The sequence below is a fragment of the Ovis aries genome, chromosome 19, assembly GCF_016772045.2.
Source record: "Ovis aries strain OAR_USU_Benz2616 breed Rambouillet chromosome 19, ARS-UI_Ramb_v3.0, whole genome shotgun sequence".
In the NCBI taxonomy this organism is placed as follows: Eukaryota; Metazoa; Chordata; class Mammalia; order Artiodactyla; family Bovidae; genus Ovis; species Ovis aries.
The window spans coordinates 51656723-51684326 of NC_056072.1; the positions used below are offsets into that span (position 1 = coordinate 51656723).

The 27604-nt window shown below is 51.5% G+C and overlaps 1 protein-coding gene and 1 long non-coding RNA gene across 3 annotated transcripts; both read right to left on the reverse strand.

Annotated features, from left to right (window-relative positions):
• Positions 1 to 9589: 9589 nt before the first annotated feature.
• On the reverse strand, positions 9590 to 14947 carry LOC101120785 (uncharacterized). Of its 2 annotated transcripts, none has more exons than XR_009597452.1 (4): positions 11839 to 14947; positions 10843 to 10950; positions 10621 to 10691; positions 9590 to 9844 (listed from the first exon to the last, which is right to left on the reverse strand). It is a non-coding gene; the product is annotated as an uncharacterized LOC101120785 (long non-coding RNA). The 2 variants fall into 2 exon arrangements; XR_006057084.2 differs by lacking the exon at positions 11839 to 14947 and adding an exon at positions 11454 to 11515.
• Positions 14948 to 17341: 2394 nt separating this feature from the next.
• SC5 (cathelin-related prepropeptide) lies at positions 17342 to 19301 on the reverse strand. Its single transcript, NM_001009406.1, is given in 5 exon segments — positions 17342 to 17533; positions 18131 to 18202; positions 18365 to 18420; positions 18423 to 18471; positions 19101 to 19301. Coding segments are annotated over 5 exon segments (480 nt in total). The 3' UTR covers positions 17342 to 17431.
• Between the last annotated feature and the right edge of the window lie 8303 nt (positions 19302 to 27604).

Consider the following 27604-nt stretch of genomic DNA (forward strand, 5'->3'; position numbering starts at 1 on the left):
CTCCACTATTTTCTCACTGAAAAAGTTCTCCTTCACAGCAACCCTCCCCCTGTCCCTGCAAGACATGGCTCATTCCATTGATCCCTCTTGAACCAAGCATGGGAAGGGTCATCTGCACTGTGACCCCAATTCAGTGCCCTCTCTACACTCAAGGCCACTGCAGGCTGCCCAGTTCTCACTGGATCCATATTCACATTTAAGCCATGTCTTCATCTCCATAGACTCCAGGGACCCTCTGTCCTCCTGAACTTGCCCCTGACCAATTCTCCCCATCCCTGCATTTCTGGGGCCCCTCCTCCTCCCTGGGGCTCCTGCTGACTCTCCTCCAAGGAGTCTCCTCTTAGGAGGCAGGGCTGGCTCAGGAGCATCCGGGCTGCTTCTCCTCCCTATCCTCACACGTTCCTGGGGACGGCCCTTCTCAAGACACCAGTTCTCCTGAACATGCATCACTGATCTGTCTCTGGGTGCAAGACTCTCATGAAGGCCCTGGTGGTCCGCACTGGGCTGTTGGCTGGGTGCTGCCGCAGGAGCCCGGAGCTGGAAGCCTGGGAGCCTCCTTCTCCTTCTTCCTCCTGAGGACACTCCCCTGACCTCCCTCCACCCCTGCCCTGGGCCTACCCCCGTCTTCTCTCCTCTCAGTGCAGCCACAACCTCCACACCTCCCCTGATTTCCTGGCTCTCCTCTGACCACTGTCCACTCTCCACACCATTTTCTGGAAGTCCCAACACACCACCAGTTTGACCTTTTCAAGTCCTGTCTTTAGCCGCCCACACTCCCGCACCAGGCATCAGGGCCAAGGCTGCTATTTTCCGTTTTCCTCACTCCCAGCCCTGCGGGCCTCAGGTGTCAGGCTGCTGCTTACATCTCAACTACCGAGGCCCTCTGAGCCTCCTGCTCTCCTCCCATCTCTGCCTCTGATCTCTCTGTGTGCCCTCACCTCCACCTTGGGAAGCCTTCCCTGACCTCCAGCTAGACTCATCATCTCCTCCTCTTCACCCACACAGCCTGCAGGACTTCCCTTCTGTTTGGACCTCAGTATCTCCCTGTCCAGTGCTCTGGCTGAGAAAGCAGCCTGAGGAGGCCAGTGCTGGGAGAGCACAGCTGGGAAAGATAATGAACCAAAATGATGAAGATGTCTGAAAGTGATGAAGCAAATTTTCCTCCATCTTCCCTTTCACCTGGTCCTGTGACTTGAGGCCTGTAATATTTCTTGGATTCAGTTGCCTTATGGGACTCTTGGGGACTGGGCCAAAGCCCCTCAGCTGGGTCTTATGGTGCTGGTTACACGTCAGCCTTGGAGAAGGAAGGAGAGGTGGGCCTCTGTGCAACCTGGTTTCACAGTCCAGGTATTGCCCCAGCGACCTCTTGGTCAAACTGTATCCTTTTTCCAACTCAACCGAGGAAAGGAATGTCCACAGTAGAAACAACTGGTAGTACACATGGTTGCTGGCCATTAGGTAAGCCTGAAACCCGCCCTGTGCTTATCTGCCTCTGGGTTTGGGCATTTGCTCAAACGTTAAACTGAAGTTCCCTCCCCCATCCTCCCTGGATCCCTTGGAGGCTCCGCGTCTGGTCCTCAGGCTGCCCCTCCTGTGTTGGTGGTGAACCTTCCCTTCCTCCAGCAACCAGCTTTCCTGTTTAGTGCTCACAGCCTGTCAGAGCTGAGGTCTTCTCAGGAAAGACACCACATCCTCGTCCCCAGGCACGTGGTCCCTGACTCCATATCTGGTCCTTGAGAAACCCACATGCACCCTTCCCCCAGCTCACTCAGGAATGAGCCGGAATCCTGCACGGCCCCTCCTTTGCTCCTTTCACCCTTCCTTCCTGTCCAGACCCTCCACGGAAAGAGAACTGAACCCCAGGCTGCCATGCCCCTACTGTGGGGACACCCACCAGCTCTCTGACCAGCTGAAGAGTCAATGAGACCCACATGTGGTATCATTCCAAGAAGGACCCCCATGTGCTGCAAACAGGAGGCAGGTCAAGCCATCTGGAGCCCAACTGCCAGGAGGATGGAGTAAGAGAGGGCACTTCACACAGGCACACACACCCTTCCACTTCCAGGTCCCTGGTACTTGGGTGATCCTGTCCTACATCCTGGATTTTCCTTGTTCAATCCATTTGCACAGAGATGTCCTGGGAAGGCAGAAACTGCCCCTTCAGATGCTCTAGTCAGGTCCACTTTGTAAAGTGACCAGAGCAGGCACCAACCCCTGAGCAGAAGGACAGATTGCTGATCAGAACACACTTTCCCCAGCCCTACCACTCACGTAAGCCCAACAGACTCTGGTGGCGATGTCTACATCACCAGGGAAGACCTACGTTTCTTATTTCCAAAAAGAATTTAGTAGATTTTAAAGACACCTTTCTGGCCTCTGATTACCAGCTGAGAACCACTGATCATGTCTCCAGCAAAAAAACTGCCTCTCTAGGTGCTTCTTCCCTATCTGAAATGACCTTCTCGATCAAAGTGAAGTGAAAGTAACTAAGCCGTGTGCAACTCTTTGCGATCCCATGGACTGTAGCCCACCAGGCTCCTCTGTCCATGGAATTCTCCAGGCAAGAATACTGGAGTGGTTTGCCATTCCCTTCTCCAGGGGATCTTCCCAACCCACAGATCAAACCCAGGTCTCCCACATTTCAGGCAGATTCTTTACTGTCTAAGCCACCAGGGAAGCCCCATCTTGTTTAAACCAACAGACAAAAGAAAAGCCTAGGAAGCTAGGATTAAAGGTAGGTGATGGGGGTGGAGACTGGGAGGGCTGATGGGTGGCGGAATCCATGGCGGGTGGAGCTGAGCCGGTGGGAGCCATGCTGTGATGGTGTGAAACCCAAGCTATGAGGACATCAGTGAGATCCCCCTGGCTACCCCTGAAACAGGTGACCCTCTCCATTCTCCTGGGAGATCCTGCCCTGAAGGTCACCTGTGCACCCTTGGGAACCTCGTTGAAAAGTTTTCTTCCAAGTAATTTGCCAGTGGCAGCAGCAGTGACTGAGGACCCCAGGTCCATCCTGTCACCAAAGCAACAACCCTAACACTAATCCTTAGGATGGTCATGGTGACAACGCTGGAGCCTGGGGCCTCTTGTGTCCTGCCCCCACCTCACAGCCTCCCATGGCTGTGTTGTCTATGGAGTCTGGAGACATAAGTCCAAGGATGTGACCTGGGTGTATGGTCCTTCAGGGTACAACGGTCTCCCACGCATCCACCCACTCTGAGCTCACAGCACTCTTGTCAGGAGGCAGGGCATGACACCACCAGTCTCACAAGACCAGAGAGGAAATTGAGGCCCAGGGTCGGGTGGGGTGTGGCCTTGGGAGGGAGCTCTTGGCCAAGTCAGGGTGGCACCCAGAGCTCTGGTTCCTGTGTGAGTTTCCTGGGGCCCACTGGGGCCTCCCTGTCTCTCAGACTAGCTCCCTGGTTCCCTGTACGACCCCAGCAACCATCATCCTGACCTGCCCTGCCTCTCTCCTGCAGCCCAGTGCTTTTGAAGACAGTTCAAAAGCTGAGCATCAGTTCAAAAGCACTCTGTGCAGGGAAGGGCTGGTGGGGTCCCCTTCTGACTCGTGTTGCCACTCTCTTCCTTCCCTTCCTGGGCTCTCCCTGCCCTCTGACTGCTCAAGGCTGGGGGCAAGGACTCGGGATTTTCTGGGCAAGTTCACAGGAAATAAGTTTTCTCAGAACGACTTCCATAGACTCCTTCATGTGTTGTGGGAGGTGTGGAGTCACCACTGCCCAGAACCAGCTATACCACTAGCAAATTGAAATTGCAGCCTCCCAGCTCCAAAAGGTATATAGAATTTCAAGACCTCAGGGATATATAGAGCATTAAACCAGGTACCCAGCTCTCCTGAGCACAGGGGCCTGTGTGACCTCCCTGGTGACACACCCATGATGCTGGCCCTGTCCCCAGCCCCCAAAACACAGTGATGGCAAGAAGGACACCAAGTACCTGCTTCTGGAGTTCCTCGGATAGTAGAGGTTTTAATTCCCTGGGAAATACAACAGGCACGTGTCGTTTAGATTTACTGGTTCTCTAAAGTCTTCTCTAAGAAGTAAAGAAGGGGACGTTCCCCGGAGCCAGCTAGTTAGGAATCTGCTTGCCAGTGCAGGAGACACAAGTTCAATGCCTGGTCAGGGAAGATCCCAAATGCCGAGACGCAACTAAGCCCATGCGACGCAACTACTGCAGCCCCGGTGCCCTGGAGCCTGTGATCCGCAGCAAGAGAAACGACGCCACGCACCGCAACTAGACCATAGCCCCCAGTCGCCGCACCTAGACAGAGCCAGCACACAGCAACTAAGACCCAGTGCAGCCAAAAGCGAAAAGAAAAACCTCTTCCTGTGTAAAGAACATAAAGTGATTTCTGTTTTAAAAAAAAAAAAAAAAAGACAGAGAGAGAGGGAGTGAGAAAGAAAAAAAGTAGGGCTCTGAACACACCAATACAGAAGCACAGTGCCTTTGCAGCTCCCATTGTCCAGAAGGGCAACCAGGCCCCAGGAGAGCAAGAGAGAGGAGCTTAGCAAGGCCAGGGGGTGGCCGTGGCAAGCCTAGGGCTGGACTTCCAGATCAGTGCTCTTTCCACTCCCTCAGCATCTCCAGCCGTCCACCCTGGGGGGCATCTGGAGCTCGTAACTAGGCCCCTGTCTTCCTGTCCAGCCCAGCACCCTCCACCCCACCTGCCTGCACAAGCCCAGGAGGTCCCGCATCGCAAGCTGCTTCCTGGGCTGGGACAGCCTCCCCTCCTGCCCAGCGGCACAGCCCACACATCCACATTTAACTTAGCTGATCCATCCATGAAGGGCTAGGCATTTTCAGGACGGTGGTGGACCAAACCACCCCACCCCCACCCCGGGAGCGCTGACACAGACCCCACGTCTGAGAGAGCTGCCTCTAGAATGTGACCAGCCACGTTTTCCTCTAGATGTTTCCTCCAAATGCCCCATTTTCCTGTTTTCGGGAAAGGACCGTTTTGTTGAGATTTTCATTTTCACCCTTCCCGTGATAGGCGTGTTGCTCTTTGAGGCTCTGAACATCCACTGATGCCCAGTAACAAGCCAGTGACGCCTCTTGAATGGGCTGCAGCGTCAGGCTTGTGCTGTGTCCGTGTCTGCAGGAGGACCGTCACCTGCTATCGGCTTCCTTCTGCCCCGGGCCCCAGGCTGTGTGGTTCTCAGTCCCCCCACACGTGTCACTGGAAAGGCTCCTAGGGCAGATCGGCCTGAGCGGGCGGCAGTCTGCGCAACCCGCGAGCTGCTTTCTTGAAGCTCTTCTGCATCCCCAGCTCTCCCGCTGATGTGAGTGCCTTCCTAAACTTCCACTCTTGTCTCCTAAACTGCTTTACTGCCACCCTGTGGCCGAGCGGGGGAAGATCCCCCGGAGAAGGAAATGGCAACCCACTCCGGTATTCTGGCCTGGAGAAACCCGTGGACAGAGGAGCCTGGCGGGCTACAGTCCATGGGGTCGCAAAGAGGCGGACACGACTGAAGCAACCTGGCACGCGTGTGGCCAAGCCGAGCAGGAGAGCCTGGAGGGCTCCCACTGGGCATTTGTACCAATGTCACTGTCCTAACTGGGTTTTCCCCAATGTCAGCACCCCTCACAGTAAGGGTTATACGATATATTCACTGGAGGATAATTGCTTTACAATATTGTGATGGTTTTTGCCATACATCAATATGAAGCAGCCATAGGTATACATGGGTTCCCTCTATCTGAACCTCCTCCCACCTCCATTCCCACCCTATCCCTCCAGGTTGTCACAGAGCACTGACTTTGGGCGCCCTGCATCATACATTTTATTAATTGCATTCTAGTTGGATTCAGTCACTATTTCCTTTTTTTTGGCCACACGGAATGGCTACGGAGCTTCCCCAACCTAGGATCAAACCAGTGCCCACTGCATTCGAAGGGCAGAGTGTTAATCATTGTACCATCAGGGAAATCCTGAAAGGGAACATTTGTGACCTAAAAAGACATCCTATAGTACCATCTCAGCCTAAAGAGGAGTCGTCAGGGATGTCATCAGGACCACGTGGGGCCGCAGCCCCAGGGAGTGTGGCTTTGTTTACTACGAAGAGAAAAAGGGACCAGCTTTTAAAAGGGCATTTCATGTTCAGCACAGAGGAAGTCCTAGTACCAGGAGCATCAAGGTCTTTACTTCATCAGTTCAGTTCAGTCACTCAGTTGCATCTGACTCTTTGCGACCCCATGGACTGCAGCAGACCAGGCTTCCCTGTCCATCACCGATTTCCGAAGCCTGCTCAAACTCATATCCATCAAGTAGGTGATGCCATCCAACCATCTCATCCTCTGTCGCCCCCTTTTCCTTCTGCCTTCAATCCCCTTCTCCTCCTGCCTTTGCTTTATAAAAGGGAGCAATTTCACATTGATGCTTGATGGATTCCGTTTTGTGGAATGCACTCATGGTTTCAAGAAACTTCACTCAGCGAAAAAGCCTCTGAGTATTGCTGTTATTGTTCAGTCACGCCTGCACTATTGATAACACAGAAGGCAGAGCAATTAGATGGAAACTTTTGGCTTCCCAACCAACAAGCATCATCTACACATTGAATCACTAGACAATGTTGTCAGTATATTGCGGCAAGTCCCTTCCACTGTATGTTGATATATTATTGAATACAGATGCGTTGATGACAGATGAATTCTGTCTGTAAACCCTACCACAATCACATAAAAGTATTTTAAACAGAAGTAAAAATAGTCAGCCGAAAGCGGACATATAACAGAATCATAAAAAAAAAAAATTCAAAGGGGAACTCTGTGGCCGACCAGTGGTTACGACTTGGTGCTCTCAGTGCCAGAGTCTCGGGTTCAATCCTTGTTTGGAGAACTAACATCTTGCAAGCTAGGATCCTAAAACAAGATCTAAAGAAGGCAGAAAAGTAAGAGAGAATAAGGTACTATCTGAAGGAAGAAAAGAATTTTCAGATATGAGATTAAACTCCAAATGTGTCAATGAGTATGTAATACAAGTGGTCCTGTGTTGCCCAGCGCTTCTAGTTTCTGTATCTGATGTTTTCACATCTCACTGCTCCATCCAGGGTTAGTAGATGCCTGGAGACCACACACTCTCTCCCTCAGTCCGCCTGTCACATGCAAACTGACCAGCACCCCCATCCCGCCCTTTCTATCGCTGAGACTCTAAATCTCTGTCCTAGTAACCCCAGGGCCAGGTACCAACAAATTGGGGAGCCCCACACCCACACCAGCCCACTGAAATTACTCAAGCTAATCCATCCTCAACCTGGTCTCACCCTCCCACCTTGCCCATTCCTTCCCCGAGAACATCACACGGGCTGTGACTGTCCTCTCCTGTGGGCCAGCATGACCTGCTCCTCCTCCCCAGGGACTGTGAGTAACAGACTCACTCTGCACCAGCGATGGACTCCCACCTAGTGATTGGACCGCAGGTGAATAAAGCCAAACACTGGGGACACCTGTGTCTGGGAGACAGAGACACAGGGAGAGTGGGAGAGAGAAGGAGGGAAAGAGAAAGAGAGAAACAAATACTTTAGGCAAAATGTAGGTGATCCTGGAAATAGAGAATTTGAGAGTTCATGCACTATTTTTGCATGCCTGCCTTGAGCACTGAACTGAGTGTTACTTCTAATCCTACCACTCCAGTCACTGAGCTTTTCCTAAGTAATTTTCTCCCCAGAACGCCTTCTTTCCCTCCTGCTGGGCTTAGGCCCCGTCCATTGCAGGAGAACTGACGACTCAAGCTTGTCACGGAGAGATGCTCTGTGCCATTCATGAAATAATCTGTCACTTGTCTTCTCAGGGGTAAGAGGTCAAAAGGTCAAGCAGCAGACTCTCTCCCAATCACTGTAGAAGGCATTGATAAGGCTCTGTACGCCTCCCTGCCTGGGAGCAGTTCTGTCTCCTTCTCAAGGGCTGAGACGGACACACTGTTGGCATCATTTCCTGTCTGCTATCAGAGGTCACATATGCAGGCTGAGTGCTTCCTCCATGCCAAGGGACATCTGGTCAACACTGATATAAAACATGAAAGGGCAAGATAGGCCTGAGGCTACAGGTGGGTTGCCATGGAAGCAGGGTGGGCAATCATGGGAAGGAGTTGAAAACATGTGACCTGCACAGACGCCGTGTCATCCTGATGAGTGGTCCCCTCTCCGTTTGGGCGGGAACATGCCAACTGTGACAGGCCTGATATGGAGTGTTTGCCAATTTCCATGATGTAAATATTCCTACCAAGGCTGATTTCAAGCTACCAAGAATATAACGACCAGCTCAAAAATACCCAGACCATTTAGCAGTTGGCTCTGGCAAGTCTGTATCTTCGGGCACAGACCCACCAAAGCCCCCTCGGTTTCCTCTGTAGAGTTTCTTCCCTCAGCTTGGGGTGATGTAGAGTGAGAAGCATGAGGTTCCTCTAAACTGCCTGAAACCAGCCCCTCCAGCTCACCAAGAGAAGACAAGCCGAACAGGTAACAAAGTAAATGCTCTGTGAGATCCTGCCCTCTGTCCTTCTCAGGAACAAGTTGGCCAGAAGCAGACCTAAGAAAAGCATTGAGTAGAAGTCGTTTGTTTGGGAGGCGATTCCAGAAAGCACCGGCTGGAATGTAGAGAGGGGAGACAGGGCAGGACCTGAATCAGAAAAGGAGGTGTTGATGAACACATCAGTGAGGAAGCAGACATGGGCTCAACCCAGCTGGGGACCTCAGGCAGAGGGGGTGAAACGTCTGCAAGCGGGCCACCCAAGGAGGAAGAAGAGGTGTTTTTCCATCAAGTCCCCTCAGTGGTTAGTTGAAGCTGCTCCTGGATTCAAACTCCCCAGTGCTTCCAGTCTGCCGCAGAGCAAAGGTCAGCTAGAGAATGGGGAGTGGGCAGGACATGGGCAGTGTCTGAAACACACAGGCAAATTGACATGTGATTCTGTGCCTCTCACCCTCATGCAGAGCTCTTCACCCTGATGGAAAAGATGCTTGTATTTAATGGTGCAAATTTTGTACCATGTGATCCCTAAACACAAGCCCACCACTTCAGTCTGGGACCCAGCTGAAGAAACAGTGCTGTGTCACAATGCCACAGGAAAAACCAGGCGGGGCAGGCAATTTCAGAATTAAAGGCCAGAGGTACGTTCTGGGCATTGCACCTGCAGGCTCAGCCCTGAGACTGAACTGCGTCTCTGTGAGTGTTTTACAAGGCGAGAAGCCTGGTCCCTCGTGGACTGTCAGCTCCACGTGAGCAGGAGCAGCATTCCCACCAGCACTGCACACACAGCAGGTCTCCGTACGTCCTACTGGGTGTTGGAGAAGGAGGGCAGGGGCGAGTGAAGGGCTCGGGAGGGACCCGGGGTGGGGACACTGTCCTGGAGCTCCTGGGGCTACTGCCTCCCCATGCCCTCCTGGAAGGAACAGGGCCTCACGCTTCTCTGTGTTCACAGGAGTGATCTCACACACAGACATAGATACACACATGCACATAGACACACACCCATACACAGACACACACACGTGCACACGCACACACACATACACACCCCTAACAGGTCCTGGTAAGTTAGAAGAGGGAGACAATTGAAACTGAAGGCTGAAGGAAGTTGTTTTCACAAGATTTTATTTTTCAGATGCTGACACAGGGCAAAACTGATCCCAAGAGGTCTTCCTGAGCTTCTGATTCACCAAAACCCCTGTGAGGGAGTCATCTTCATATCGTTCAACTGTGGCCTGGGGAATGGAGATGGAGGTAGTGTTTCTGGAGCCAACCATGGAGCACGGAGGTGGGTGGAGGGAACCACTGCCAGGGCTCTCGTGGGATTGAACGGCGATGAGCCAAATTTCCTGAAACTCTTAAGCTGTGCACCAATAAAAACAGGTTTCTGGTAAAAACTGGGTGACAGTCAAGACATGGCCCATCCCTTCCCATCTGACATTCCATTTGTGGTGGACTCCAGGAATCTTGGGGTCCCAGTTCACCTCTGGCTGTGACCCTTGGCACGTGCAATTGAATCCCTACACCCATAAACAGATGAGGAAACTGAGGCCCACAGGAAGCCTGGGCCTTTCCAGTGTCCAAGCCCATCCCAGCAAAGCTGGATGGAACAGAGGCTGAAAGCCCATGAGTCCAGTCGGTGCCTGGCATATTCACAACCCCTGGAGGCTTTGTGAAAATCCAAATGCCTGGGCTCCACCCCAGAGTCTGATTCAGGAGGTTGGAAAAGACTGTGATGCTGGGAGGGATTGGGGCAGGAGGAGAAGGGACGTCCGAGGATGAGATGGCTAGATGGCATCACGGACTCGATGGATGTGAGTCTGAGTGAACTCTGGGAGACAGTGATGAACAGGGAGGCCTGGCGTGCTGTGATTCATGGGGTCATAAAGAGTCGGACACAACTGAGCAACTGAACTGAACTGAACTGAGTGGAGCCAAGAACCTGCCTCTCTGTTAGTTTCTTCTTGGGGGCCCCATCAGACCATACTGCTCTAAGGTATGCAGAGCCAGGACTGGAGACCTAGGGCTCAGGAAGGCAGGGGCAAGGTCTGCCCTGGATTGAGGTGGGAGTAATTGATCCAAAGCATGTTCCAAACACCACAGCATTGTCAGCTGCACACCACAGAAGCAGCCACTCACCTCATAACGGCTTATGCGAATACATCGTCCCAGTGGTCCCCGGTGACTGTCAACCCATATTCTTTCACCGCCTGGAGAAGGAGGCTTGACGTCAAACTGGAACTCCTGGGCTATAACCTGCCAGCCACACCCCACCTCACTGCAGGGACGAGAAAGTGTCCCCTGAAGTCCCCGGATTAGCTCCTTGAAAGCATCCTCCTTCACTCCCCGCCCCAGGCTCACCCCATTCTCCTTGAAGTCACACTGCTCCGAGGGCTGCAGGCTCGGCCTGGGGCACACAGTCTCCTTCACCATGAAGCTCACAGGCTTTCGAGCTCCCCGGTCCTCCGCCTGGTCAACGATCAAAGTGGGGAGACTGGGCTTGGCTCATGTTTCCTTCTCTGATCTGTCTCCCTGCCCCCGACCCGGACAGCAGCCTCTCCAGCCGACTGTGTCCGGCCCTGGGCTTGGTGCTGGGAGCACAGGGGAGGGCACAGAGTCCGTGCCCAGCCTCACGGGCACACAGAGAGCAGGAGCAGCCCTCACAGCAGCGCTGCTGGCAGCGCCTCCCAGCAGAGGGGCCCAGGAGGTCAGGGCCGCCTGCAGGGAGAGCCCTTGTCACTGGAGCCTCCAGGCTGACAGAGGCCCTCCTGGCAGGGAGACACCGAGGTTCAAAGGGACATTAGCAGGGAAGTCACCTCACAGAGCCTGTGACCCTCCATCCCTGGAGCTCCCAGAAGTCCAGGGAGCCTGAGCCAGGTGTGCAGGGCACCTGATCCCACAGCAGAGATGCTAAGGCAGGAAGCGCGCTGCTGGGAGGGGCCCCAGGTTTCCTGGAAGAGATGGGAACCCACCTAGAGAGAAAGTGCCTTCCTGACAGGAGGACCAGCCTGAGCGAAGGGAGTGACAATGTGGCCAAGGCTGGGGCAGATGGCTCCAGGAGGCGGTAGAGATTAGCTTCTGAGGACCGCTCACTGAGCTGATTGACAGCACGAAGCACGGCCTCCCTGTAGCTGAGGGCCTGGGCGCTGGCCGAGGCAGCACTAGTCCCAGCAGCAGGAGCCCCAGTGACCAGGGGAGAGGCTGGCCCTGTGGGTCTCCATGGCCCCCAGTCTGCCTCCTCCCAGCCCGAGGGACCCTCCTTTTCTGCTCAGTCTGAGCCCTGATGCAAAGGCTCTACCAAGAGTCTTCCTGACCCCTCAATCCCTGCCCTCCTCCCAGGGTGTGGGCTGGTCTTACCTCAAGCCTTCCTGTTGCCTCATGGGATTTCTGGGCAGTGGGCAGGAGGCCCGTTTGCAAGGTGAAGAAATGGTTTCTGCATCTCCTGACAACTTCTTGGCCTCTCTTGGATCCCATGGGGAGTGTCACCAGCGGGCTTGCTCAAAAGGGTTGTGTCCTCCAGGAGAAGGAGGGACCAGTCACTGTCTGCATCCCCTCTGCCTCCACACCATGAGCTCCTCAGGATTCAGGGCAAAGGAGTGTATTCAGCACTCAACCCCCAGCTCTAGGCACTGCCTGGCACACAGTATGCACTCATTTAACATTTGATGAGTGGATGACAGGACCAACCCCTTCTGAGCCTTACCCACCCAGCCTGTCCCTAGGCAGCCATCAACCCCACACCATCCTGTCTTTGGGGCCAGCCCTCAGCCTGTCAGGAGCTTGGCTCCATCTGTCCCCTCTCCTAGATTCATCTCCACTGTTTCTCAGTTAGGAAGTTCGCCTCCAGGTTGGAAGAGAATGGATACATATATACAGAGGGCTGAGTCCCTTTGCTGTTCACCTGAAGCTATCATAACATGTTTGTTAATCAGCTATGCGTGCATGCGTGCCTGCTCAGTTGCTTCAGTCATGTCTGACTCTTTGAGACTCTTTGAGACCCTATGGACTGTGGCCTGCCAGGCTCCACTATCCATGGGATTCTCCAGGCAAGAATACTGGAGTGGGTTGCTTTGTTCTCCTCTAGCTTAATCAGCTATACTACAATACAAAATAAAAATGGTAAAAAGTACAGTCCTCCTTCACAGATACCCCCCCAACAGGCATTGCCTATTCAACTGACCCCTCCCCAGTCAAGCATGGGAAAGGTCATCTGCACTGTGACCCCAATTCAGTGCCCTCTCTACACTCAAGGCTGCCCAGTCCTCACTGGATCCGCATGCACATTCATCTCTACAGACTCCGGGGACCCCCTGTCCTCCTGAACTTGCGCCTGACCAATTCTCCCCATCCCTGCTCTCCTGGGGCCCCGCCTCCTCCCTGGGGGCTCCTGCTGAGTGTCCTCCAAGGAGTCTCCTCTTAGGAGGCAGGGCTGGCTCAGGAGCATCGAGGCTGCTTCTCCTCCCCGTCCTCACACGTTCCTGGGGACGGCCCTTCTCAAGACACCAGTTCTCCTGAACACGCATCACTGCTCCGTCTCTGGGTTCAAGACTCCCATGAACACTGGTGGTCCGCACTGCGCTGTTGGCTGGGTGCTGCCGCAGGAGCCCGGAGCTGGAAGCCTGGGAGCCTCCTTCTCCTTCTCCCTCCTGAGGACACTCCCCTGACCTCCCTCAACCCCTGCCCTGGGCCTACCCTGTCTTCTCTCCTCTCAGTGAAGCCACAACCTCCAGACTTCACCTTCCCTGATTTTCAGTTCTCCCACTGCACAATCCTCCCTGAATACCAATTTCTAGGTGCTAAGACAAAACGCTGAATGACCATTGTATCCCCTGATTTCAGAATACACAGATCCCTGCTTGGCAGTCGGGTCTGAATCTTGACACTCCCAGTGTACACAGTGGGGACATCCCTCCAGTTCTCAGGTGTCAGGGTGCCCTGTCCACCCCAACTGCAAGACACTTTGGAGCCTCCTGCTCTCCTCCCATCTCTACACCTGATGTCTCTGCTTGACCTGCCCTTCCACCTTGAGACGCCTTCCCTGACCTTAACCACACAAAGAAACTTCTCTTGGCTCGCAGAGACTTTAGAACATTCCTTCTGATTTGACCTCAGTGACCCCCTGCCCAGTGCTCTGGTTGGACACCAAGGGGAAGTGGGGGCCACTGGGAGGACAAGAAAGAACAGCTGGGAAAAGAATGTGCCCAAGGGACAGAGGAGTCCTGAGACCACGGAGCCCTTTCGAATCCATCACCAGCAGGGAAGCACCATGTGTCCAGGGGCCCGGGGTGGCTCGTGGACTCAGCTGCCCTGGGGGACCCTTGGGGCTTGGCCAGGCCTCCTTGGAAAGTGACACCCTGGATGGATGGTGCTGGTTGCCCACTCAGTCTTGGAGAAGGAAAGAAAGTTGGGCTTTGTGAAACCCGGTTACACAGCCCAGATATTGCCCCAGAGGCACCTTGGTCAAGCTGTATCTTTCCCAAGTCAAAGGAGGAAAGGGAGATGATTACAATAGAAACTAACTAGCAATACACATGGTTACTGAAATTCCAACTCCACGGGCCTCTTGACCTCCTGTACCTGTACCACTCTGACCACTTTGTGAAACCCTCAATGCCCCCTTGGCTTATTGCACTTCCCCAACCCCACCCCACTCTGCTCCACCACCCTGGACTGCTGAGGCCCTTCTCTCTTATCTGCACATCGAGCCCCACACCTGACCCACCTGAGATGAGCGGACGGACTCTGCACCGCCCCACCGTCATCACAGCCCGTGTTCTCGAGAAGCAGGACCTCGGCAGGAAAGTAAGGGGCATGTGAACTTTGAGGGGGTGGTCATAAGGAGGGAGCGCAAAGGGAGGAGAGGGCAGAGGAAGGAGCTGAGCAGAGAGGTGCTCACCCCGAGACGAGCCTCAGCGTCACCCACAAAACGCTGGAGTTGGAAGTGCACCCCTGCTTTGGGCGGGGCTTTTTCATCCGCTCACAGTCAGTCACATCCACAGGCCAAGTGCACAGGACACGAGCCAAGCATGCCTCGAACTGACGCTCAGTGGCATTCATGAAATAGTCTGTTACCTGTTTTCGCAGGGGTGAGAGGTCAAAACGTCAAGCAGCAGACTCTCCCCAATCTCTGAAGAAGGCATTGACAAGGCCTGCACGCCTCTCTGTCCGGGACCAGTTCTGTCTCCTTCTCACGGGTCGAGATGGAAAAATTGTTGGCATTATTTCCTTCTGCTATCAGTGGTCACGTATACATGTTGAGGGCCTGGTCCATAGCAAGGGACATATGGTCAACACTGAGGTAAAACTGAATGGACAGGACAGGCCTGAGGCTGGGGACCTCAGGCAGAGGTGGGACACTTCTGGGAGTGGGCCACCCAAGGAATAAGAAAGAGGAGGTCTTTTTCCATCATGTCCCCCTGGTGGTTGGTTGAAGCTACTCCTTTGGTGCAAACTCCCCAGTGCTTCCAGCCTGCCCCAGAGCAAAGGTCAACTAGAGAACTCGGAGTGGGCAGGACATGGGCAGTGTCTGAAACACACAGGCAAGTAGACATGTGATCTGTGTGTTACTGTGTCTCTCACAGCCTCATGCAGAGCTCTTCACCCTGATGGACAAGATGCTTGTATTTAATGGTGCAAATTTTGTACCATTCATGACCCAGATAATGATGATGGTGTGATCACTCACACTCACCTAGAGCCAGACATCCTGGAATGTGAAGTCTAGTGGGCCTTAGGAAGCATCACTATGAACAAAGCAAGTGGAGGTGATGGAATTCCAGTTGAGCTATTTCAAATCCTGAAAGATGATGCTGTGAAAGTGCTGCACTCAATATGTCAGCACATTTGGAAAACTCAGCAGTGGCCACAGGACTGGAAAAGGCCAGTTTTCATTCCAATTCCAAAGAAAGGCAATGCCAAAGAATGCTCAAACGACCACACAATTGCACTCATCTCACATGCTAGTAAAGTAATGCTCAAAATTCTCCAAGCCAGGCTTCAGCAATACGTGAACCGTGAACTCCCTGATGTTCAAGCTGGTTTTAGAAAAGGCAGAGGAACCAAAGATCAAATTGCCAACATCCACTGGATCATCAAAAAAGCAAGAGAGTTCCAGAAAAGCATCTATTTCTGCTTTATTGACTATGCCAAAGCCTTTGACTGTGTGGATCACAAGAAACTGTGGAAAATTCTGAAGGAGATGGGAATACCAGACCACTTGACCTGCCTCTTGAGAAATCTGTATGCAGGTCAAGAAGCAACAGTTAGAACTGGACATGGAACAACAGACTAGTTCCAAATAGGAAAAGGAGTGCGTCAAGGCTGTATATTGTCACCCTGCTTATTTAACTTCTATGCAGAGTATATCATGAGAAATGCTGGGCTGGATGAAGCACAAGCTGGAATCAAGATTGCCGGGAGAAATATCAATAACCTCAAATATGCAGATGACACCACCCTTATGTAAGAAAGTGAAGAACTAAAGAGCCTCTTGATGAAAGTGAAAGGGGAGAGTGAAAAAGTTGGCCTAAAGCTCAACATTCAGAAAACGAAGACCGTGGCATCCGGTCTCATCACTTCATGGCAAATAGATGAGGAAACAGTGGAAACAGTGGCTGACTTTATTTTTGGGGGCTCCAAAATCACTGCAGATGGTGACTGCAGCCATGCAATTAAAAGACGCTTACTCCTTGGAAGGAAAGTTATGACCAACCTAGACAGCATATTCAAAAGCAGAGATATTACTTTGCCAACAAAGGTCCGTCTAGTCAAGGGTGTGGTTTTTCCAGTGGTCATGTATGGATGTGAGAGTTGGACTATAAAGAAAGCTGAGTACAGAAGAATTGATGTTTTTGAATTGCAGTGTTGGAGAAGATTCTTGAGAGTCCCTTGGGCTACAAGGAGATCCAACCAGTCCATCCTAAGGGAGATCAATCCTGGGTGTTCATTGGAAGGACTGATGTTGAAGCTGAAACTCCAATACCTTGGCCACCTGATGTGAGGAACTGACTCACTGGAAAAGACCCTGATGCTGGGAAAGATTGAGGGCAGGAGGAGAAGTGGACGACAGAGGATGAGATGGTTGGATGGCATCAACGATTCAATGGACATGGGTTTGGGTGAACTCCAGGAGTTGGTGATGGACAGGGAGGCCTGGAGTGCTGCGGTTCATGGGATCATAAAGAGTCTAACATGACTGAGCAACTGAACCAAACTGAACTGATCCCTAAACACAAGCCCACTGCTTCAGTCTGGGACCCAGCTGAAAAACGATGATGTGTCTCAATGCCACAGGAAAAGCCAGGAGGGATGGGCTATTTCAAAATTAAGATTGTCGAGGGCAAGAGGTACGTCCTGGGCGTTGCACCTGCAGGCTCAGCCCTGAGACTGAACTGTGACTCTGTGAATGTTTAACAAGGTGAGAAGCCTGGCCGCTCGTGGACTGTCAGCTCCACGTGAGCAGGAGCAGCATTCCCACCAGCACTGCACACACAGCAGGTCTCCTTACGTCCTACTGGGTGTTGGAGGAGGAGGCCAGGGGCGGCTGAAGGGCTCGGGAGGGAGTGGAGACACTCTCCAAGAGTGGAGACACTGTCCTGGAGCTCCTGGGCCTGCTGCCTCCCCGTGCCCTCCTGGAAGGAACAGGAGCCTCACACTTCTCTGTGTTCACAGGAGTGAGTTCACACACATACATACACACAGGAGAGATCACACACATACACATACAGGAGTGATCACACAAACACATACACACACTTAGACACACACACATACACACACCCGACACTGAGGGCCTCCCAGAGTAAACAGCTCAGTCATGTTAAGTGGGAGAAGGGGAGACAATTGAAACTGAGGCTTGGAGGAATTTGTTCTCACAAGAATTTATTTCTCAGAGTCCAGAAGTCTTCACCAGGGCTGGCAGACCCTTAGGACTCTTTCCTGGGCCCACAATTCACCCGACTATGCCGATTATTCGGAGAACAGTTGGGCCATACTTCTTCACACCACGTACTATCTTCCTACCCAGTCTTCCAAGTCCCCTGACACTCTGGGGCTGTGCAACGAGAAGAAACACGTTACTGTGGAGGGAGGGACCCAGGGTAAGAGCAAAACCCTCCCCACCTGGGCATCCCCACTAACTGGGCGATTTCAGGAAGTTTTAGGGCCCAGGCACCCTCTGGCTGCAAACGTTGGAGCCTCTGGTTGAATCTCCACACCACAGACATATGAGGAAACTGAGGCCCACAGATGACATAGGGTTTTCTGGGGTCACAAGTCCATCCCAGCAAAGCTGGATGACAGCAGGGGCTGAAAGCTCACGACTTGAGTCAGTGCCGCTCAAACTTCAGCACAGTCAGAATCTCCTGGAGGCCTTGTGAAAATACAAATGGCTGGACCCCACCCCAGAGTTGGATTCAGGAGATCTCAGTGGGGCTGAGAATCTGCCTCTCAGTTCCCGGGTGGGGACCCCAGTAGAGAACCCCTGCTCTAAGGGATGCAGAGCCAGGGCTAGAGACCTGGGGCTCAGGGGAAGGAGAGGCCCGGGTGGGAGGGCCTTTCTCTGCCCTGGATAGGGCAGCGGTTCATTGGTCCAAAGGATGTTTGACACACTATCCCCCAGAAGCCTCGCAACCCAGGAGGGGTCACTCACCGCAGCACAGGTGATGTCGAAGTTATTCCCGACCTGGTCCAAGGTGACTGTCCCCACACACTCTTTCAGCAGCTGGAAAGGGAAGCTCCAGGTCAACCTGGAAACCCTGGGTCATAACCTCCCAGCCTCACCTTACCTCACCCGCCAGGGGCTGGAAACCTTCCCTGAAATTCCCAGTTCAGCTTGCGCTGAGAAGCACTGATCCCAGCCCTCACTCCCAGCCCCCAGGCTCACCCCATTCTCCTTGAAGTCACACTGCTCCGCGGGCTGCTGGCTCGTCCTGGGGCACAGATCTCCTTCACCCTGAAGCTCACAGGCTTCGGGATGTTTGAGTTCTCGTCCTGATCCAGGAATAAAATGGGGAGACTCAGCTAGGGCTCATGTTTCCTTCTCTGACCTGTCTCCCTGCCCCCCACCCAGACGGCAGCCTCTCCAGCCCCCTGTGTGTCCTGCCCTGGGCTTGGTGCTGGGAGCACAGGGGAGGGCACAGAGTCCGTGCCCAGCCTCATGGGCACACAGAGAGCAGGAGTGGCCCTCACAGCAGCGCTGCTAGCAGCGCCTCCCCTCAGAGGGGCCCAGGGAGGTCAGGACCGCCTGCAGGGAGAGCCCTTGTCACTGGAGCCTCCAGGCTGACAGAGGCCCTCCTGGCAGGGAGACACCGAGGTGCAGGGGGACATTAGCAGGGAAGTCACCTCACAGAGCCTGTGACCCCTCCATCCCTGGAGCTCCCAGAAGTCTAGGGAGCCTGAGCCAGGTGTGCAGGGCACCTGCTCCCACAGCAGAGCTGCTAAGGCAGGAAGCCTGGTGCTGGAAAATGGCCCAGGTCTGGGAAGGTTTCCTGGAAGAGATGGGAGCCCACCTAGAGAGAAAAGTGCCTTCCTGACAGGAGGACCAGCCTGAGTGAAGGGGCGACAGTGTGGCCGAGGATGTCAGAAGACAGATCCCCTTCCCAGCCCCCTCCCCAACTCACATCCTGCTTGGGAGGCGGGTCTAGCTCCAGGAGGCGGTAGAGATTAGCTTCTGAGGACTTCTCATTGAGCTGATCCACAGCACGAAGCACAGCCTCCCTGTAGCTGAGGGCCTGGGCCCTGGCCGAGGCCAGCACTAGTCCCAGCAGCAGGAGCCACAGCGAACGCTGTCCCAGGGAAAGGCTGGCCCTTTGGGTCTCCATGGTCCCCAGTCTGCCTCCTCCCAACCTGAGGGACCCTCCTTTATGCCCAGTCTGGGCTCTGATGCAAAAGTTTAACCGGGAGCCTTCCTGACCCGCCCCATTCCTGCCCTCCTCCCAGGGTGTGAGCTGGACTTGCCTCGGCCCCTGCTATTGCCTCACAGGACTGCAGGGCAGCAACTGAATTTTGTCTCCTGCGCAAGGTGAAGAAATGGTTTCTCCATCTCCTACAATACCTTGAGCTCCGCTGGACCCCATGGGAAATGTCACAGGCAGGCTTGCTCAAGAGGGTTGAGTCCCCAGGAGACATGGGGACCAGGCAGTGTCTACAACCCCTCTGCCTCCACACTCTGGTCTCCTCAGGATTCAGGGTAGAGGAGTGTATTCACCTTTCCACCTCCAGCTCTAGGCACTGCCTGGCACCCAGTAGACAATCACTTAACAGTTGAAGAATGGATAACAGTACCGACCCCTTCTAGAAGTACCCCTTCTACTTACATTTCTAGCCTGTTCCTAGGCAGACAACCATCCCATACTATTCAGTCCTCTGGAACCAACCTTCAGCCAGTCAGGGTTTGGCTCCATTTGTCCCCTCTCCTGGGTTGTTCTCCACCTCCTTTGTCACTCTAAAAATGTCCCATCCCAAGTCCTTAGCAGATAAGGCCTGTGTCCCTGATACCTCCCATCCCAGTATGAAGAAAAGTCATGTAGGTCACTGACTACACTTTTCTGCCCTCTCTCATGCTCAAGACCCCGCAGCCTTGCTTGTCCTTCCTTACTGGATCCAAAGTCAAACTCAAGCTTTGTCTTTATCTATACAGACTCAGCATCGCTCTGTCCTCCTGAAATTCCCCTTAGCCGATTCTCCCCAGTGTTGTTCTCCTGGGTCCCCTCCTCCTCCCTGGGGCTCCTGCTGAGTCTCCTCCAAGGACTGTCCTCTTAGGAGGCGGGGCTGGCTCAGGTGCATGCCAGCTGCTTCTCCCCACCCCGTCTGTCCTTACACGTTCCTGGGGCGGCCCTTCTGAAGACACCAGTTCTCCTGGATCCGCATCACTGCTCTGTATCTCTGAGTTCAAGACACCTATGAACACCCCCAGTTGTCCACATGGGACAGTTTGGTTGTACCTCAGAAAGTGGTGACCCAGATGGATGGCATTGGCTGTGGAGCTTTTGTCTTTGATCTTTCCGTGCATCAGTTTCTTTCCCAATGAGGCTTGCTGCCCTACCGTGTCTTTTAGCTATGGAAAACTTTAGGCAAAGGATAAATTTAATCTGAGAAATGAGAAATCCTGAAACAAAGGAAAAACAGTCAAAGGAGACTAAATAATGTAGTCATTAAGCATAGTCAAGGACCTTAGTTCTTTCCCAAGGGCTATAGATAATATTCTGAGTGTATCCTGGGAGCTGTCTTACAGATGCCAAAACCCCAGGTGGAGAAGTTAACTACATGCTGAGCCGACTGTTCCAGGACATGAACTGCCACAGTTCCAAGAACTGACTGCAAAGAAATGGGAACAAACGGACTCTGGAACTGAAGACTAACTGTACCTAAAACAATCAGGATGATGCTGGTCAGGCCACTGATGACCAATTTGAAGATGACTGTTAAAGATGACTGTGCTGTTTCTGCATGTAGCCCTGACCCCTGACTCTGTTAATGCTCTCACTGCCCCCCCCCAACCCCCCCTGCTTGTCTGGGCAGGTGGAGGGGCGGAGTCTGCCTTTGGACAGATGTCTGCCACCCTCCCCCACAGTTGCCGGCACCTGAAATAAACCAAACTTTCCTTTCCACCAACCTGGCCTGTTTATTGGCTTTTGAGCAGTGAGCAGCTGGAACCCACACACACATTCCTTTCAATAACAGCTGCATATCAGCCTTGGGAAAAGAAGGAGAGAAATCACCATAACAACTCGTGTATGAACAATCTTCATGTCTGCGGTTACTTTGTGAACCACTCAGAAAGATCACCAGAGATATTCAAACTGCAATCCAAGAAAACCTATTAGATTGCCACTGTCTGCTCTCACTCCATTGGAAGAGACTTTAAGCCCAACACCTACAAATCCGGAATTATAATCAGCTCCAATCGCTGCTGTTGTCCAGTCGCTAAATTGTGTCTGACCCTTTGCAACTCTATGGACTGCAGTATACCAGGCTCCTTTGTCCTCCACTATCTCCCGGAGTTTGCTTGAATTCATGTCCATTGAGTAGGTGATGCTATCTAGTCATCTCATCCTCTGCCTTCTCCTTTTGTCTTTAATCTTTTTTCCCTGCGTCAAGTTCTTTCCCAATGAATCATCTCTTCACTGATCCAACTGCTGACCTTTGCTTTTTTAAATTTTTTTGTTTTGATAGTTTCCATAGAAATGCTTCTAGCTGAATACCTGATTGCTTGCACTCTTTAGGCCTATTTGGTGAAGCCACTCGCATCACTGCGTCCTAAAATGAGACACAACCTTTGCCTAAACTGGTCTTTTCTCCAGACTAAGAGACTGGTTCAGTGAGATGTGGAGGAATTTACCCTCTCTGGACAGACTCAAACCTGTTTCACAGGATGGCCCCAAATATAGATCAGTGATCTTGAAGGCCCCGGGAATTTTTTCAAGGATTTACATAATATCATGGAATATTTTCCTATTTTCATGGTTGAAACCTCCAAGTCCGGGACAACAGCTACAGAGTGGACTTCAGACTATTGCCTAATAATTATTATAAGATTCATCTCTATAATCCTCTGTAGATATGTGTTTCTGGGTTTTAACCCCTGCTCTTTACCATATCAACTATCCACCTAGTTAAGGTTCTCACCATCGGCTCTGAAGCCTGGGCATCACTTGGTGGATTTAGTGTAAACCCTGACTGTTGATCTTTTTTTTTTCCTTTCTTTCTTTTCTTTTTTGTAATGCAAATGCCTACCTTAAGCTCTAACTGCCAGGCATCCACTTCAAAGTTTATCTTCAATAAACACTCTGTCAGCCAAGGAGGAGAATAAAAAAGCCAGGCCACCTCCCACTACGGAGGCTCCTTTGTGTCTGATTTCTTTAACTGACCCTTTGGGCCACTTGTTTTTTCTCTTGCTGCACTTTAAATGCCTGCACTTGTATTATACATTTACAATAAAAAGTGAGCCCTCAGGACATGAGTTTGAGTAAGCTCTGGGAGTTGGTGATGGACAGGGAGGCCTGGCGTGCTACAGTCCATGGGGTCACAAAGGGTCGGACACGACTAAACTAAGAAACCCTAAGTCACCAGCCTCAACCCAAAAAAAACGCAGGACCGCTGGCCCATACTCTCTTTGTCTCTCTAACCTTGATCTCTGTGTGTGGCCCTAGTCATGCCAAATAATTTCCAAGGCCCACAGTAATGAACCTTTTATATTTTTCCCCAAAGTTCTCTGATGGAGATTGCTGAAGGGCTTCTTGCAGTCATAATCAGAACCCCAAGGGCTAGTCCTGTCCCAACACTGGCTGTTGATAGGCTGAGACCTGCACACAACTCTTGAGACCCTTGAGAGTCCTGGGGAGAGTTGCCTTCCTGCAGAGACAGCCAGGCTCAGGCAGGAAAAGGTCACAGATCCCCCTTCAGGGGCCTTGGCCGAGGAGGTGCTTTCACTATGTGCAGCTCAGTCCCAGACCCACTTCAGTTCTCCTTGAATGTCTGACCCTCCCAGAAGGCCCACTGCTCGACCCAAATGGAGCTCCCACATCTTCCCACTAGCAAACCTGTCCCCTCCCACAACTGCTCCAGCCAGCCCCTTCCTTTTCCATCCTTCCTCCCTCCACAGCCCCTCCGAGAGCCACAGCTGCATCTTGCCCCTCTGCCTCTGCAAGGCCCTCACTGCGTCCAGCTGTCCAGCTCAGGGGCCATCCCGCCAGCCAACCGCAGGGTCCCTGTGCAGCCGGCTCTCACCATGAGCTCTGGCCACTGGATCTGCTGAAGTCTGTAAGCCAGTCGACCTCCATGGGGCCTGCCTCAGTCTACTAGAGATGTCGTAACAATACTGACAGCATATTAAAAAGCAGAGACATCACTTTGCCAACAAATGTCCATCTCTAGTCATGTATATATGTGAGAGTTGGACCATAAAAAGGCTGAGCCCCAAAGAATTGATGCTTTTGAACTGTGGTGTTGGAGAAGACTCTGAAGAGTCCCTTGGACTGCAAGGAGATCCAACCAGTCCATCCTGAATATTCACTGGAAGACCTGATGCTGAAGCTGAAACTCTAAAACTTTGGCTACCTGATGCGAAGAACTGAGTCATTGGAAAACACCCTGATGCTGGGAAACATAGAGGGCAGGAGGAGAAGGGGATGACAGAGGATGAGATGGTTGGATGGCATCACTGACTCAATGGACACGAGTTTGAGCAAACTCCAGGCAATAGTGAAGGACAGGGAAGTCTGGCGTGCTGCAGTCCATGGGGTCACAAAGAGTCAGACACGACTTAGTCACTAAACGGCAACACAATAACACTGACCTTCCCAAAGGGAAGGGTTCAGGGTCTCAATCAGAACTTTCTGTGATGAAGGAAATATTCTACATCCATGCTATCCAGTATGGCAGCCATTAAACACGTGTGACTATTGAGCACTTGAAATGTATCTTGTGTAACTGAGAAACTGACTTCCTAGTTTAATTTTCATTCCTCTCAATTTAAGTAGCCATCTGGGTATAGGACAGTGGTAAAGATCCTTTTTCCCTTGGTCTTCTTAAAATTTTTCTCCTCCTTTATAGCTCCATATTCCAAGGTGTTTATGGCAAAAGCATGGCCTTTGACAACCCCAAACTTTGTCTGGCCTTGCCCACTTAGCTCAGGACAAAAGGAACCTCTCAAGATTTGCAGAAATTGGCTGCTCTCCAGTCCACATGGACCAGAACAAAGCAACTTGCTCAAGACACCAAACTACCCACAGACAGCTGTCAAGCTGAGGTTCCAGCCTCTCCCAGCTTCAATTCACCCTCTCATCCCCATCTTCTCCTGCAGATCACGGAAGGACAATCAGGAGCCATTTTGAAAAGGGCAAGCTATGACACTTATGGGGCTTCCCAGGTGGCTCACTGGTAAAGAATCCATCTGTCAATGCAAGAGATGCAGGTTCGATCCCTGGGTCGGGAAGATCCTCTGGAGGAGGAAATGGCAACCCACTCCAGGATTCTTGCCTGGAAAATCCCATGGACAGACAAGCCTGGCAGACTACAGCCCATGGGGTTGCAAAGGGTCGGACACGACTGAGCACACACACTCTGACACTAATGTATATCCCAGAGATTTGGCATCTAGGTATTTACCATCAAGAAGTGAAACCATTCTTGCATACAAAAACTTGTGCAAGAATGTTGATGATAGTCAAAACCCAGGAACAGCCTAGACGTCCTTCAGCAAGTTCATCAACAGTGGACATTCACACGATGAAATAGCTACCTGCCAGTAAAAAAGAATGAACTGTTGATATACGCATCGCGAATGAACCTCATAAACATTATGCTCGATATTGTCATAAATGAAAGAAGCCAGATGCAAAACACCTCATATTGCACGATTCTATTTCTATGAAACCTCCAGAAAAGGCAGAAGGGTAGTGCAAAAAGTAGGACATAGATCAGTGGCTGCCAGGGCCACGGGTTAGCAAAACGATATTGATGGCAAAGGGAATGTGTGGGGTGATGAAAACGTTCTACCTCTTGATTTGGTGGTGGCTCAGATTTACATGGTGGCTCAGACAGTCGAGAGTCTGCCTGCAATGTGGGAGACCAGGGTTCGATCCCTGGGTTGGGAAGATCCCCTGGAGAAGAATATGGCAACCCATTCTAGTATTCTTGCCTGGAAAATCCCATGGATGGAGGAGCCTGGGGGCTACAGTCCATGGGGTCGCAAAGAGTTGGACATGACTGAGCGACTAACACACACACACACACACACACACACACACGATTGTATGTATTTGCTACAAGCTAAATAAGTACACATAAAATTGTGCATTTTATAAATGCTGTGCTTAGTCTTTCAGTCATATCTGATCTTTGCTTTCCCACGGACTGTAGCCCACCAGCTTTTTCTGTCCATGGGGATTCTCCAGGCAAGCATACTGGAGTGGATTGTCATACCCTCCTCCAGAATTTATAAATAGGTAATTTATATCTCTAAGCGCTGGCGATGGGGTGGGCACTGATCTCTCTCCTCAGCTCTCCATGACCGCAGAGCCCAAATTCACATGAGCTGGCCCTTGAGTCACTGGAAAGGGGTGAGGGTGAGGAAGAGCGGTGGCGCTGCAGCAGCCTCCTCCCTGCCCACTCAGGAAGGCTCTGGGTGCACCCAGGGAAGGGAGGCCCCGGCCACCCTCAGACCACTAACTTGGGGCTGGGGCAAGCACCTACCCTGCTGTATTTCCATTATCTCTGTGAAAGCAATTTGGGGCCTGCATTGGATTAAGTGGGTACTTCTCAGAGTATGTTCCATGGACCAGGGGTCAAGCAAGATTCCCAAGAAAAGGATCTTACATTCAAATAAGTTTGTGAAATCTCCTTGCTGTTTCTTGAAAGTATTGGTCACTCAGTCGTGTTCGAGTGACCAATTTGAGCTTATTAAAGGCACTAAGGAGTCCTGAACAAAAGGAACTTGTTTCACTCTGATTGATCCCTTTTCCTCGAATGTAGCCCTTTTTCCAGAGAACACATAAACATCCCACAAGGCCCAGGGCACGCCTTGGAGTCTGGATTTTAGTCTCAAAGATTGGAACTAATCCAGCCCCATCTCCCTCTAGGGTAGGTTTTGCTCAGGGCTGGAAAGGGCAAAGTCCTGGAAACTGTCAATGAAAAGAATCAATAAACAGTCATAAGAAAAAAAGAAAAAAATCTATAAGAGGAGTAGAAAAGAGTTTTATTTGAGAATCAAGGACTACAGCGTGGAAGTCAGCTTCCCAGATTACTCTGAGAAACTGCCCCTGAGAAGCTTGGTTCTCAACAGTTTTATATCTTTTCAGAAAAAAAGACCATTAAATAAGTCAGGAATATATTTCATCAAGGTTTAAAAAAAAAAAAACAGACCAAGTAAGAAACAAATAAAGCCAACTTTTATAAAAGCAGACTAGCACTTGCACAGCAAGTCAGTATGGCCTTGGCAGGTGGAAGGGGCCTTATCATCAAAGGAGGAGTAAATGCACTGGTGTCCCAGGAAGCGAAGCATTTAAGGTTTTGTGTTTTGTTTTGTTTTCTTTTACCAGTTGGCTTTGTGATCTCAGTTATCCCAGCTGCGGCAGTGAAAGCTCAGAGTCCTAACCACTAGGCCACCAGGGAACTCCCTAAGCTGTTTCAAATCCTGAAAGATGATGCTGTGAAAGTGCTGCACTCAATATGTCAGCACATTTGGAAAACTCAGCAGTGGCCACAGGACTGGAAAAGGTCAGTTTTCATTCCAATTCCAAAGAAAGGCAATGCCAAAGAATGCTCAAACTACCGCACAATTGCACTCATCTCACACTCTAGTAAAGTAAAGCTCAAAACTCTCCAAGCCAGGCTTCAGCAATATGTGAACCGTGAACTTCTTGATGTTCTCTGAACCAGAGATCAAATTGCCAACATCCACTGGATCATGGAAAAAGCAAGAGAGTTCCAGAAAAACATCGATTTCTGCTTTATTGACTATGCCAAAGCCTTTGACTGTGCGGATCACAAGAAACTGTGGAAAATTCTGAAAGAGATGGGAATACCAGACCACCTGACCTGCCTCTTGAGAAATCTCTATGCAGATCAGGAAGCAACAGTTAGAACTGGACATGGAACAACAGACTGGTTCCAAATAGGAAAAGGAGTACGTCAAGGCTGTATATTGTCACCTTGCTTATTTAACTTCTATGCAGAGTACATCATGAGAAACGCTGGACTGGAAGAAGCACAAGCTGGAATCAAGATTGCCGGGAGAAATATCAATAACCTCTGATATGCAGATGACACCACCCTTATGGCAGAAAGTGAAGAGGAACTGGAAAGCCTCTTGATGAAAGAGAAAGAGGAGAGTGGAAAAGTTGGCCTAAAGCTCAACATTCAAAAACGAAGATCATGGCATCCGGTCCCATCACTTCATGGCAAATAGATGGGAAACAGTGGAAACAGTGTCAGACTTTATTTTTTGGGCTCCAAAATCACTGCAGATGGTGATTGCAGCCGTGAAATTAAAAGATGCTTACTCCTTGGAAGAAAAGTTATGACCAACCTAGATAGCATATTCAAAAGCAGAGACATTACTTTGCCGACTAAGGTCCGTCTAGTCAAGGCTATGGTTTTCCTGTGGTCATGTATGGATGTGAGA